General features: G+C 36.6%; 1 protein-coding gene across 1 annotated transcript in view; it reads right to left on the reverse strand.

Moving 5' to 3' along the window:
• Cntn3 (contactin 3) overlaps positions 1-16,169 on the reverse strand; it is a 401,246-nt gene that overhangs the window by 74,766 nt on the left and 310,311 nt on the right. The window contains exons 12-13 of the mRNA XM_052174442.1: positions 4,077-4,204; positions 1,000-1,175 (exon numbers count right to left, since the gene is read on the reverse strand). Of these exons, the coding sequence (XP_052030402.1) occupies positions 1,000-1,175; positions 4,077-4,204 (304 nt within the window). The remainder of the gene's footprint in view (positions 1-999; positions 1,176-4,076; positions 4,205-16,169) is intronic.

Below are 16,169 nucleotides of genomic sequence, written 5' to 3' on the forward strand. Positions count from 1 at the left end.
CTCTCCCCCCTGTAGTGGTGAAGTTGTGAAAATACTCTTCCAGTGCTGGTGGGAATTCAAACTTGTATAACCACTCTGGAAAATCTATTTAGGGATTTCTCAGAAGATTGGGAATAGCTGAACCTCATCCAACTATACCACTCCTGGGCATATATCCAAAAGATGCTCTACCATTCTACAAGTATCTCTTGCACAACTATGTTCATAGCAGCTTTATTTGTAATAGCCAGAAAACTGAGAATACCTTAGATGTCTCTAACTGAAAAATGGATACAGAAAATGCTGTTCATTAACAAAGCACATCATGAATTTCACAGGGAAATGGATCAAACTAGAAAATGTCATCCTGATTGAGGTTATTCAGACTCAAAAGGACATGTATAGTATGAACCCATTTCTTAGACATTCTTCAACTATTTACTTGAAATGTATAATCTTTCTACCATGGACCTATTACAAATGAGACAGGAAGGAAGAGGACATCTGAGAGCATTTACACTATAAAGACAAATAGATCAGCTCAAGCCTTGAAACTCCACTACAAATTCTCCCAGTGACTTATTACAGAGAAACATATTATGCTTTTCAAATCCAGAGTTCGTATGCTTAGGAACTGAAGAATCTTATAGCTAATGTCCAGTGAAACAGCAAAAATTGCCTACTATTACCTACCACAGCATCTAGATAAATTTCTTGGTAATCCAAAGCAACCTTCCACTGTATCACAAATTGCCTGTTCAAATATGAAACCACAACAATGTTATGCAGAATAACAGTTAATATAAAAGGAACATTAACCAATTTTCATTGGACTTACAGGTTGAAGGAAATGTTCTTAATTATTAGTGGTTAACAAAAATAAAATTAGACCTGACTAGAATCTAGAAAACATACCTAGCAACTTGACAAGCATTTTGCTGTATTGTTTGTGTGCCAGATGTTTTCAAGAGGCACAGGCACCTATAATACAAAGGATATGAGAAAAGTAAAATAACTTACCCCACCAACCTTCTCAAAGTGAGATCCATCTTTCTTAAAGTCCGTAAGAGCTCCATTGAAATACCAGGCAAACATTATATCTAATAGGGGGTCATGTTGAACCTGACAGGGTAAAATGACGCTCTCACCAACAGCAACATCCATGTTGGAAGGTGCCAAAATTATTCTTGTTGGTTCTATTGGCAAGAAATTTGTAATAACAAATTATTAGTAAACAAAATTTTAATGTTGATGAAAACAATTTTTCATAGTTAGATTGTATATATGCGTTAGAATGTGGATGGTTGAGTAGGCATGTGTACAATACACCTCTGTGATTAAATGCCTTTAAGATCAAAGTATCATACTGATATAAAACTAAATTAAATTTTACTAGCCTCATAAAATTTATCTTGGGATAATTAAGGAATATGTGTCTGTAGGAGATATAAATCCATAAGTGAAGCTCACTAACAAACATGTTATATTAATGACAAAATCAATTCACATTAGTTTCACAGTTTTGTGAGATATAACAAAATTGCATGTTATCATGAACCTCCAACACATAGCAAATGTATTCACACCCAAATCTAAGTAAGCTCAAACCTTCCTTTTTATACAGACTTGGGAAACATGCCACGGGAGGATCATTATGACAAGACACTGGCTTATGGATGATTTCCTTCAATGCCAATGTCCACCTACATATGGTCCTGTATCGCCATAGTATTTCTTCCATTGATAAGGAATTCAACTTATCTCGACCCCACCTTCCCACTGTTTCCTACATCCTTATAACATGGGACAACAAAACTCATCAAAGAACTGTCTGCATATAGAGCATAAATTATCTCAGGATAAACCAGTATAGCCAGGCTTTGTTCCCTCATTTGACTCAGCCCCATCAGGGTCCCCCCCAAAAACGTTGTGTTGTAATATCCAGTAGTAAGATTTTGGTCTTTAATGCCCTGACTTCCCATTTGCCTTCCATCTACTTTACATGGTATCTTTCATTTCATATCCTCTTAGTCCCTTCATACTGTGCAAAGATCTCAGCTTTCCCCTCACCTCTCGTTACAAGTCATCTTTGGTTCCTAAATTTTTTAATGTAAAATGGGTTGAGCTGTGTCTTTTTTAAATGTATCTCATTAACATATTAATTGTACAAATAAATGGTATTCATCTCATGATTACAAGTACCAATCTTAGTATAAACAACTGCTGAGTTAGTATCTTCTCCTCAGTCTCTCTCTATCATATTTAAACTCTCATATTTCATGACCTACGCAGCTTCTAAACTTTGTTGCTTTATCATGACTTCTTTCAGAGCACATAGTAGAATTCAGTTCTGAACAGGGGGAAATCAGTCATAGTCATATGGTTTGACTGATAAAATGTAAATAAGAGGTATATGCATGTAGGGTTCAGGAACTGCAATTTGAAGCATTACCAGACAATGTCTGGAAGCTTTAATTTCTGAATGAAGAAAGTAGAGCTATCTCACTAGAGAGTACCAATATAAATACATCAACTTGTACCCTTGAAATTCACTGAGGTTTTGATAATGTTTAGTCTGCTCCATTGAGTAAGCCTAATAAGTACCTGATGTTCACCATGGCCAGACTTATGTCATATCCTCTGTCTCTTCTGAAGCAGGCCAGATATAGTTTATGGTAATACAATGATATTGACAGATATTCATTCTGCTGTTTAATCAAACACTGTATAGTTCCTTCCTTCCTTCTTTCTCTCACCTTCCCATTCCTTTCTTCCTCTCCATTTCTTTATTTTCTTCTTTCAGTGTAGGGGTCAAATCTTAGAGTCTCATGCATGCTAAGTAGTACTTTATGAGCCTTTCCTTTACTCTCCAACTTGAAGCCACTCTGGATTTTTTTTCTCTTTAGGAACCTCCCATCCAATTTGACAGCATTTCTCTGCTTAATCTATGCCCGATATATGAAGTGCCTGACACTAGCCTGTAGACTCCTGCAGAAGCACACCTTTGGTTGCTACTGGTCCCTGACTCCTCCTGCTGCCTACATGGCGAATCTTCTGATCTCTTCTGGGCTCTTGTAATTCTTCTTTCAGTTTCTTCTCAACAGAGCAGTAGTTTGAAAAATATACAGCTGAGCTCCAATTTCTATGCCAAAACAGTACATTGGCTTCTTTTTTTCAAATCTGACTGAAAGCTGAAGTCTTTAAAAGTCTGCACTGTCTGTTCAACTATCCCTAAGCAATCTTCTACCACTTTCATTCCCCTGAATTCTGTGCCTCATGTTCCATCCAGGCCAATTGGGGATAACTTGTTTCCTTTTTAACTTACCATATTCCCTCATTCTTATCTACTTTTAAAGTCATTTGCAATTTTTCCGTTTTAATAATCTCTGAGATCTTTTTACCTCCCATTGTGCTCCTTCCTGTGGTAGGATATAAGGAACACAGGGTAGTATCTTTACTGATGTCTCATGGACATAACCCAAGTACCTATCTCATAAAATGTTCATTTTTTCTTGAAAGGATGAAAGAACAAATATATCTCAAACTTTAAGCAAATCTCATTAACATCAAAGGTTATTTCATGAACTTCTATAGAAGAGACCAAGTTTAATGAAACATGAGTACTCACAGCTCTAACAGAACAGCATAAAGAAAAGGCAATCACAGTATATTACATTTGGGTTTTTTATGGTTCAGAATGCCAGCAGAGTAGCCACTGTGGCTAGCCATGTGTCCTGTGCTGTGGCAAATAAACATTTAGGTATCACTTGCTAGCATTTAAACCAACATGAGTTCTGACTTTACAATGTACTATGTAGTGGAAGAAACGTATATACAATGTCTGTACTTTTAAATAAGTATTGTTTGGGAATGCCAACATTAATATAATGAAAGTTGATCAAATCCATACACACTTCCTCTTGTCAATCTCCTCTTATACCTCTCCACCCATTTTCTCCCTTACTTTCCTGCAACCTAGTATATGTAGTGCTACCTACTAGTGCATAGGTGTTTACAATTTTCTCTAATGAAATACATTTTACATTGTATACATGGAAATACATTGGAGTAAAGCAAACTCTAAGAAAAGCACACACCTGTCACAACCAAGTGGGTTGTGCCATTTGCTTTCCCAAACTGGTTTTCTGCTGTGCAGGTGTAGGTTCCAGCATCAGCCTTAGTCACATTCACAATTTTGAGTCCTCCATCATTTAAAAATGAAATCCTAGAGTAAACAGAAATCAGAACAATGGATGTGCAATAGTCACTCTTTGAATATAATTGGTATATTTTTTTCAGAATGCACTGCTTAAAGTAGTAATTTAGAGTAGTAATATAGTCCACCAGTCACTAGTTTCTGTGAATTGAAAAAAATTAAGAGATTTACATAAACACACAAATGCACATACACACAGAGTTAACACAAGAAAAAGATACTCTACCAATTAGAATTTTACTTGATGTTTTTATTTATCCTAAATTTAATGCATTGCTCTCTCACATCTAATTATAGGAATGTTTTAGTAAATAATTATGAAATATTACTTATATGACAATTTACCTTAACTTTAAAACAGTATATATAAAACAAGAATAAAACCTGACACACTGAAACTAATCGAAAAGAAACTGGGGAAGACTTTGAAGGACATGGGCACAGAGGAAAAGTTCCTGAATAGAACACCAATAGCTTATGCTCTAAGATCAAGAATTGACAAATGGGACCTCATAAAACTACAAAGTTTCTGTAAGGCAAAGGACACCATCAAAAGGACAAAACGTCAACGAACCAACAGACTGGGAAAGGATCTTCACCAACCCTAAATCCGACAGAGGGCTAATATCTAATATATACAAAGAACTCAAGAAAGTAGAACCCAGAGAAACAAATAACCCCATTAAAAAGTGGGGTACGGAGCTAAACAAAGAATTTTCACATGAAGAACTTTGGAGAACTGAGAAACACCTTAAGGAATGTTCAGCGTCATTAATCGTTAGGGAAATGCAAATCAAAACAACCCTCGGAATGGCTAAGGTCAAAAACTCAGGAGACAGCAGGTGTTGGCGAGGATGTGGAGAAAGAGGAACACTCCTCCACTGCTGGTGGGATTGCAAGATGGTGCAACCACTTTGGAAATCATTCTGGCGGTTCCTCAGAAAACTGGGCATGACACTTCATGAGGACCCTGTTATACCACTCCTGGGCATATATCCAGAGGATTCTTCAGCATGCAATAAGGACACATGCTCCACTATGTTCATAGCAGCCCTATTTGCAGTAGCCAGAAGCTGGAAAGAACCTAGGTGTCCTTCAATGGAGGAATGGATAAAAAAAATGTGGTATATTTACACAATGGAGTACTATTCAGCCATTAGAAACAATGAATTCATGAAATTCTTAGACAAATGGTTGGAGCTGGAGAACATCATACTAAGTGAGGTAACCCAGTCTCAAAAGATCAATCATGGTATGCACTCACTGATAAGTGGATATTAGCCTAGAAACTTTGAATACTCAGGACATAATCCACAAATTAAATGATGTCCAAAAAGAATGGAGGAGTGGCCCCTGGTTCTGGAAAGAGTGCAAGAGTATAGGGGATTCCAGAACAGGGAAGTGGGAAAGGGTGGATGGAAGAACAGGGGGACGGAAGAGGGTTTATGGGACTTGTGGGGAGTGGGGACCCAGAAAATGGGAAATCATTTGAAATGTAAGGAGACAGCAGGTGTTGGAGAGGGTGTGGAGAAAGAGGAACACTCCTCCACTGCTGGTGGGGTTGCAAATTGGTACAACCACTCTGGAAAGCAGTCTGGCGGTTCCTCCGAAAACTGGGCACCTCACTTCCAGAAGATCCTGCTATACCACTCCTGGGCATATACCCAGAGGATTCCCCACCATGTAATAAGGATATATGCTCTACTATGTTCATAGCAGCCCTATTTATAATTGCCAGAAGCTGGAAAGAACCCAGGTATCCCTCAACAGAAGAGTGGATGCAAAAAATGTGGTATATCTACACAATGGAGTACTTACTATTCAGCCATTAGAAACAATGAATTCATGAAATTCTTAGGCAAATGGATGGAGCTAGAGAACATCATACTAAGTGAGGTAACCCAGACTCAAAAGGTGAATCATGGTATGCACTCACTAATAAGTGGATATTAACCTAGAAATCTGGAATACCCAAAACATAATCCACACATCAAATGAGGTACAAGAAGAAAGGAGGAGTGGCCCCTTGTTCTGGAAAGACTCAGTGAAGCAGTATTCGGCAAAACCAGAACGGGGACGTGGGAAGGGGTGGGTGGGAGGACAGGGGAAGAGAAGGGGGCTTATGGGACTTCCGGGGAGTGGGGGGCTAGAAAAGGGGAAATCATTTGAAATGTAAATAAATTATATCGAATAAAATAACCAAGAACATGCATATCTTTTATTATGAACTAGAAAATTAAAAATTGAAACTATATATGTGTTCATCTGTGAGGTACTGAACAGAATTTCAGTCACTCCATGGGGGTGGCTCAGGGGCCTCCGCTCCAACTTGTATTCTTAAAAAAATTGAAAAGAGTGTCTTATGTGTAATGTACTGGGATTACTTTGTGAATAAGATGTTATCCTGGTGATTCATATAAAATATTAATCTTTAGAGACACAGACAATAAAAGGCTAAGTACATGTGAGGACAGAGTTTCTGGGAAGCACTTTGAAAGAGAAAGAGAGTTTGGTATGAAAGGGAGAAAATAAGTTAGGTAGCATTTCTAAAAAAAAGTGTTCATTAGCACTGAGAAGGAAGAATGGGACACTTCATTTGTTTGGTACCTGTGTGTTTATTTCACCTCTACTTATAATTATAATTCTCTTTTCTGAATGCCTATAACATTACTAGGCCTTGCAGTTCACATGTAAATGTCTCTTCCCTTTCACTGTTCATATTATTAAGCATGTGTGTTGAATCTGTGCAAATGGAAAATAAAACTCTGAAAGGTTTGTAGTCCAATGTCAGCATGGCATCATGTGCAAAACAGTCAGTAAATATCTACAACTTTGGGCCTATTCAATAACGCAACCCAATCTCTATGTACTATTATACACACTACATGCACATATTACTTTACATGAGTAATGTTATTACATACACATATGTAAATAATTTCACTCATTGCTATCTATTGGAGATTGATAATAAGAGACAGTGGTATCCTGGTTTCATGTAAGCAGGTGTATAACCTATATAAGCATTATATTTAATTTAGTCTTAGGGCTCTCATACTTAATAAAATGTAACTAGTATACAAGTGAAATACAATGTAACTAGGATAAAAATAAGTATGTTCTTTGCTTAGGGAACAAAGAGCAAATGAAGTTTCTATATGTCCAGTACAGCCTTGGTCAGAGAAGCTTCTTATTGTGGTGGGTTAAAGCAAACAGGCAAAGCAACTGTGAATACTCAACTATAGCTGGAATATCTATTATTAAACCCATTTCACCTCTGTAATACCCTAAGCTCAGAATACATGAAAGAAGAAAAGAAATAAATAATATTAGAGCCATATCATTTGGAGGAGTGCTGTGAAATGTTCTCTAGACATGACGTGGTGTTGCAGGCACAAACTCATAGCAGCTGAGTTAAAAGTTCTAATCAGAGGAGAGAAGACTTCCTGTGTCCACAAATGATGGCTAAGGAATTCTTGGCCGTTGATCATTGCTAGGGGATGGAAAGTCACTTCTATTTAGAGGTATGGACAGTAATAAGTTCTCCCAGCCATATAGATGATAGACCATGATGGACTCCAAGACCAAGTGGATGATATCTTGGTTATGTGCATATGGGAAACACTAATTGAATACAAATACGTGAACAAGGGACTACAAAATTTCTTTAGCGGTTAAGAACACTTGTGGCATTTTCAAACAATATAGGTTTGGTTATGAGCACCCATACAGTGGTGGCTCAAAACAACAATTCATAATCTTAGTTCTCTTTAGATACCCTCTTCTGGGAGAACCAGGCATTCACATGGTATGTATACACACATTCAGACACACACTCATATGGGTAACATATAAGATAAAGATTAATTTATCATAAAAGGATCACATGAAATTCAGAGGAAGGTGTGATGGAGCCCTAGAGGGAGTTGGATAAAGGGTATGAGGAATACATTTGATGAAGGTATATTACATACATGTGCATGGAATTTACACAGAGTAAATTTAAGAAAGCAGCTTTTGCAAAGTTTATTTTTTCAAAAATTATTATTTTACATTATGTGCATGGGTGTTTTGCCTGAATGTATATCTGTGCACAAGATAATGCATGGATGCCTTGGAAGAAGGCATCAGAAGCTCTTAAACTGGAGATATAGATGTTTGTAAAGTTACAGTAGATTATATGAATTAAATTTCTGTACTCAGCAAAAGCAGTGCTCTTAACTGCTCATCTATATCTTCAGCCACATTGTTTTCTTTTTAAATATGCTGGGTTGGAAATAGTATGGGGGCAAAGCTTGCTTATGTGGAGTAATAATAGTTTGTTACACACATAAATATACACATTTATATTCACACGTGTATCCATGCACACACATTTATGTATGATATTGTTTTGTACTTTTTATATAAGTATCAAAAAGGGTACAATAGGAGAGAGGATAAAGAGAAATCAGAATTGACATATTTGTGGTTAAGAAAAGGAAACTGTGCAAATAGGCCAGAAATCAACAGAGATGGAGAGGATGAAGATGATGGCAAAGAACAACTGAGGGCTTCGGAAAATGACTGAGAATTACCACAGACAAAAGACTTAGAAGAGGGAAGAGAATTCAATCAAGGACCCTCTCCCCAGTTATTGTGATCACTAATAATTTCAGTAAAAAAATGTGTTAGGGCATTGCTCCAACTGATTTTAATTATTGTTGTTACTAAAAATGATTTGGTGACTATTTCTAATAAGCAACATTGGTCAAGGGCATTCAAATCTCATGTAAGAATTTAAATGGGATCAAATCCATCCTAAAGATGGAGCTAAAAGAGAGGTACAAGATTCCAGCTGGAATCTACCATGCTGGAAATTTTTCAATCTTAAAACACATCAAATTGTCTCTTATCAATTCAGTAAACATTCAGCTACCATTTAGAGATTAAGCAATAACTAGTTTTGGTTATTGTTTCATCCTATAACTTTGCACATTTATAATGCCAATATATGGAATACCCAGACATAAAAAAATAAATCCTTTGTGTTTGTCTAGTATGTGCTGCAGCTCTTGTTTGAATCCCAAAGCCATGAAAAAAATAGGAATTAAGCAAAACAAATAAAGAAATCCTAAAACGTGTTTTGTGCAGTGACATTAGTTGAGCTAAGCAATCTGCATGGCCTTGGTGAAATGAGGGAGGATTTCAGAGGCAAAGCCTAAGGTCTTAGCCACCACACAAGGATCTCCAAAACAAACACATCAACTCTCACAGAATGCAAACTCTGCGTGTATCATAAAAATTTAAGCTAATTGGATATTTTCTTCCTAAATTGGTTCTTCTAGTAAGTTCTAAAAGGCCCACAGGGCATTTTGCACAACATAAAAATAAACAATATTCAGTAAATGGACAGAGTAATTGTTTCTCAACAGAAAACCTTCAATAACCCACGCTTCCCTACAGAGACTCAAAGTGAAAATTTTATACCACTTCACTATAAATGGAATTGCCTTCTAAGCTTTCTGGGAACAGGTTTTTTTCTGAAAATGGATAAGACAGAAAATGTAGATAACAACAAATAACTCTGTACTTGGCACAAAATGTTAAATGAAGATGGATGAGATTAACATTCTGAAAACTGATACTCAATCCTGCTTAGAAAAATGCAACTAAAACCATGATGGCATTTTAACTTATAGATTAGTTTTATAGCACACCTTTACGTGTGTTTTTTATTGCCCTTTCCTTTTGTAGGAAGAGGTCAGTTATTTCATTTAGCTTTGAACAGTTTATGTGTAGTTTCAGATAAGGAGATGTGATTGCTCTACATTGCTCTAATGATCCACAATGTAATTCAGGGATAGAACTGAATATAGGACTTACAAAAAAGAAAACAAACAAAAAACGCTCTGTTTTCTCAAATGTATACTGTTGTCTAGGTAACATTGAACTGCACTTTATGATGGCATTTGAACACCTATAATAGCACAGTATGCTTTCAAATAGAAAAAGTATGGAACCTTCTGCACACAAAGCAGAATTTCTGAAAATATTGTTTTCCCTGGCCTATGATTGGAGTATTACCATAATTTATTCAACTTGAGTTTTAACAAACACACTAAAGTGAACATTTTGTCAAGAGGTACATCTCAGCGGAGATGAGCTCACATGAGATCACAATGATTAAACTGCTACACAGAAAATAACACGGCTATTTTAGATAGCATTTTCTGAGCACACATTCCACAAGATGTATGCTTACAATTAACTGTAGGAGAAAAGTTTTCACAATGCATATATTAGAAGATAAATAATGACAGTTAAGAAAAGCAAATATATATTGATGAAAGTATATGAGAAAATGTCAGAGAGGGAAAAAAACAGTATGTTTGCCCCAACATATTTAGTAAAATAACTGCTCCCCCTTGGGCTCAAAGGTCTCCCACAGACAGTATTTAGAAAAAAAGCATTATAGTTTCTTTCCTTTAGACAGACCATTTGGGTCTTTCATCTTTAGATTCCAACAGTATTAGTTTAATGGCTCATTAGACAGAAAAAAAATCTTCAAAAAAAGAGATACAGAATGGGGAAGAGTCAAGAGTTATTCTTCCTATCATTGAATAAGCATGAACCTGGAAAAATTGCTTTGCTATTTTGCATGATGTACATTTCAGTCAGCAGGTCTCTGAGATGATAACAGAGCTTGGCTCAAATCAGTAGCTTATAGAAACACACTGGAGAATTATCATGTCCTTGTATTTATAATGACATTGTCAACAATCTGGGAACATTTTCTCTAGTTTAAGATTTCCAAATACAGATTACTTTGAGATATATATTTGGAACTGAGTCAATTTTGTTGACTCAACTGTTTTCTTCTAAAATGAACCTAGGTCTATAGAAACAAGTGGCTCAAAAGGTACTTCTTTCTAACTACTGTAATTGTTCAGTCCAAAAAAAAAACATTTTGTGTCATTTTACAATGGGATATCTATAAAGATTATAAATAATGCCGAGATGTATTGAAAAATCACAGATTTGAACAAATGATATATGAAATTGTCAGATGGCTTCTGTATTAATAGAAAACCTCAAAGAAGATTATTAAGACTCAAAGGCTTTCCATATTAGATTCTATTCTTCTGTACTTCAGACATGAGTCTGATCAATGAAAGTAAAAATCAATCTGTGAGCCTCATTATTCTACATAAATAAAGATGATGTAAAATTGCTTAGGAGAGCAAAGCTATGTTATTAATACTTCATCTGGAATTAAGTAGATTTACATGTTAGTACATGTGAAGAGCCACAGGGAATCTCTATAGCACGATAAGATGGGAAGACACAGAGACTCTATGCCTTGCCATATCAAAGTCAAATAGGAAGTAATTGAAATAATTGAATTCCACAGTCAGGGTCTTTCATCAACTCTGAGGAGAGAGGTACATTCTCTAGGAAGGACTTAGAGAGCTTTTCTCCTTTAAGTGTCTCTCTACCCTGAAATATTAGTCACACTCAATAATGACACTGGAGCATAAAAGGCTCATATTGTAAACACAAGGGGAATTCCATCAAGTCAATGACTTCCAGGCTGTCAAATTATTTGACTTGGTCCAAATGGGGACTTACTTTTTGGACCCAGTATTGATCTACTTTTTGGTGATTTCTCTTTTTCTTTTTATGCGGTCTTGATAGGACTATGAATTATAGTGATCTGCTCTGATATAGCTGAGGAATAGAAAAAGGACAATAAGTTATATTTTCCAAATAATATTGAGTACTAGTTGCTTTGATGTTATCTTAAAATAAACAATCACATTACTTCAGAAATGAATCACAAGGCTTTGCCTTCCTAAAAACTTTTCATGTGCTACCTGTCCTATTGAATTGTGGACAATATTATGAGAAAAAATATTTAGAACTATGCATATTAGAGTATCCCTCATAGCATTGAGATCTGTGGAATAAAAATATAAATAAAAAGTAATTAGTCCATCCTAGCACTGGTTGAGACAAGAAAGAATAATGCCCACACCAAAATATCGGACACCACTCAGTGTTATAATACATAGGAAGTTAGTAACTCTGTAATATCCATATACAAATTCTTAACTAATGTTTCTATACACCCAATCATACAACTTACAAAGAATTTGTATTTAGTCTGCAAAATCTCAAGAAACATATGTTTCCTCAACAAATACCAAGAGTTCAAACATAATTTTAATACAAAGGAGGCCCAGTTTAAGCGAATATCAAGTATGCTCTAATAATTATATACCCTTCTATTGAATTATTGCCAGATAGAAGCATTTTGCCCCACTATGCTAGCTTCAAGATAATCAACTTTTATAGATATCTATCAATATTTAAGTGGTGCATTTGCAATTTTATTCTGTCTCTAATACCTTAGAGCAGAAAGATCTGCATTTAAGGTATTTTCAGGTCCCTTTGCATAGAACAGATATATGGGTATACACAACAATTTTCATACAGCTAGAAATAATTCAAGTCTTCTAAGTCTCTATGGACATCAAGTTAGAGACCAATTCAACAACCCATGTGTGCAATCAAAAAATATGTTTGGGGCATGTTTATGTCATATGCATCAGAGATAGATTTTTGAGAAGTATCTTACTGGCTCTGTACCTTATGATAACTTATACATGTCACAATTGCCTCCTTGGAATTTTCCTTGAAGAAAGGCAAATTGTTAATTTTGTTTCACTGGAGCACATGAAGATTGGGTTAGCCATTTGCTCATTCAGTGAAACTCTTATCTGTTTTATGGGAATTAATAACAACAATCTTAGGGTTCAGGGGTGACCTCTGGTCATCTACGGTATCTTTATAAGAAAGGAACACAAATATTTACTTCTCTTCAATTTTAAGTTTGGGGCCTCTACATACACCAGGAGTCCTGACTCTGAGTTTAAGATTAGTAAATATATGTAAGTAAAAATATTCACATAAGGTTAGTTAAATGAGGTATGATATGTGCACCTATTTATTTCACCAAAGATTTGAACCATTTTCTATATTTGAAAATTGCCTCTGTTTAGTGAGACTAAAAAGAAGCTTTGAAGTGTATTATATTTTAAGTATGTGAAGTGCTGGCACAATACAGTGTTGTCACCACAAGCATAACCTGGCTTTGGATATATGCATATGTATTTCTTGGCTAAGCAAGAGTTGTAAGTCACCTTAAAATGTTGCTACATCTTATGTGGGTACAACTATTTGGAACCATAAAAATGTACTCCTCAAGAGATTTGTGGCTGTGACCATCAGTCACCTAGGAGCAACATCCCAAGTCCTTCTCCATGAGGCATTCCTAATGTCTCAGAATAAGACAATAGGAAAAGGGACCTGAGCACAGTCAAGTAGGCTCCAAACAGAGTTCTCCATGCTAATGAGGCCCTGAGGCCATACCAGTAAGCTTCCCTTCCCAGACATTACTCTTTGCAAATGGTATTTAATCTCAGGCCCACCCTGAGAAGTGGGATATGGTTTTAAGCTCCCAACTTTTTTGTCATGAAAATAATAAACTGTTTGGAATCATGAACTGCCTCTTTTCATCAAGATCTACCTTGGGGAGCCATAGAGAAGACCTTTGCCTATAGAGTTGAGCCTAGTCTCCAGTAGACGTTCTCACTGTATTGCCAGCCCGAACCTCCAAGAACCCTGCCCCACCAAGCCAAGGACATTCCCTATAGAAGCCGCTGGAGCTCCCCTTTTCTCCTGGCCCCAGGGCTAGATGCTGTCCCTAACCCTCAGGCTGGCCAACTCTGTTCTCAGCTCTTCCATGATTCCTAGTGATACCTGGATGTCTAAGAGGCTGAGAGCCCCAAGGTCCTGGCATCATCCCAGACCCTGGGACCCCACCAAGCCAGTCAGGCTTCCCACATCTCAGATTGCACTTTCCCACCACAGAACTCTGTGTGTCAATGCTTCCCCTAAAGCCCAAAACCCTCCACAGCACTGCATGAGATATACATAGTCATACTTCTCACATCTTCCTCCCCAAGCAGCCGTGCCCATGTTGGAACAGACATGGCCCACAACCCTACAGGTACTGTGGCTGTTAATTCAATATATATATATATATATATATATATATATATATATATATATATATATATATATATATATATCTATATATATATATCCATTTGTGCCTCAATTTTGTACCTACACTAAGGAATAAAATCATGGGCCTATTGTCTATAAATGAATTGCAGACCTTCATCTTCTGAGTATTTAAAACCCAAACTAAAATCAAGACTTCTACAGTAAACCATGATCTGCAATACACAATGATGATTCTCTGGTAAGGATTTGAAGGTCCAAATAAAACATATTCTGTGCAAGGGGAAATATGACATAATTTTATGTCTTCAAATGGTCACCTATGTGTTCATTCTGGGTGTAGTGTATGTGACAGTGTGGGTACTTGTGTGTCATTACATATCATACATAATGGTCAGAAGGCAAAGTTGCAATGTAGCCTTTCCTACCTTGTTTGAAACTTGCTCTCTTCCTGTTCACAGCTGTGCACATGAGTCTGGCTAGCCTGTTGAGATTCTTTCTTTCAATGTCCTACCTCCCTGTATAGGACCTGAGATTACAAATTCCTGTTCTATTGAATCTGACATTTTTGTTTTGATTTTGTTTATTCTTTCATACAATATATCCTGATCACCATTTCTCTTCCCTATACTTCTCCCAGTCTCTCCTCCAGACACCCACCCCGACCCCAAGAACCTTTCCCTCCCCCAGATTCAAGCCTCCTCCTTCAGAAAACAGCAGTCCTCCCAAGGATATGAACAAGGTACACTAAGACTAGGCATAAACCCTTACAACCCAGTAGGATGATAAAAAGGTCTTAAGATCAGGCCTTAAGTCAGAGACATCCCCAGTCTCACTGCTAGGAATTCCAGAAGAACATCAAGTTACACAACACTAGTACATATGCAGAGGAAACTAGTGGAGAACTATACAGGCTCTGCGATAGTCGCTTATGAGTCTTGTGTAGTTGATTCTGTGGGTCACATTCATGGTATCCTCAAACCCTCTGTCTTCTACAATTTTCCCACTCTCACTCCCATCTTCTGCAGAATTCCCAGAGCTGCAAAAAGGGACCAGTTTAGAAACCTTAATCTCTTGACTTTTATATAGGCTCTTAGCTCAGGTTGTTAGACTTGCATGAGAAATGTTTTACCCAGTGAGCTATCCCCACCTCCTCTGTGTATACTTTCCATGTTGCAAAAGGTTGTGAGAGACATAAGTTAATTAAATAAACTAGAAAACACAAAGTTATTCTAACCAGCTAGGGTAATAATGAAATAATAAATACAATGGGGTATATGGTTTTGTAATTATGTAAGCTAGGGAAAAACTATTGAATTTTAAATAACTCTGATTTTACCAATTAAATTAATTAATAATTACTTTGGAAACTACAGTACCTAAAACTTACATTATATTTTATTAAAGTTATTTCTTTGTTTAAAAATTTTCAACTTTAACAAATTAGAAAAATTTTTATTCAATATATTCTTTATTTATATTTCAAATGATTTCCCCTTTCCAGTATCCACCCTTCCTGAAAGTCCCATAAACGCTCTTCCCTCCCCCTATTCCCCAATCAACTCCAGAGAGCCAAATAACCCTATTAAAAACCCTATTAACAAAGAATTTTCACCTGAGGAATATCGAATGTTTGAGAAACACCTAAAGAAATGTTCAACATCCTTAGTCATCAGGGAAATGCAAATCAAAACAACCCTGAGATTTCACTTCACACCAGTCAGAATGAGTAAGATCAAAAACTCAGGAGAAAACAGGTGCTGGAGAGGATGTGGAGAAAGAGGAACACTCTTCCACTGCTGTTGGGGTTGCAAGCTGGTACTACCACTCTGGAAATCACTCTGGGGGTTCCTCAGAAAACTTGGCATGATACTACCAGAGGACCCCACTATACCACTCCTGG

Source organism: Apodemus sylvaticus, chromosome 2 (genome assembly GCF_947179515.1).
Source record: "Apodemus sylvaticus chromosome 2, mApoSyl1.1, whole genome shotgun sequence".
NCBI lineage: Eukaryota > Metazoa > Chordata > Mammalia > Rodentia > Muridae > Apodemus > Apodemus sylvaticus.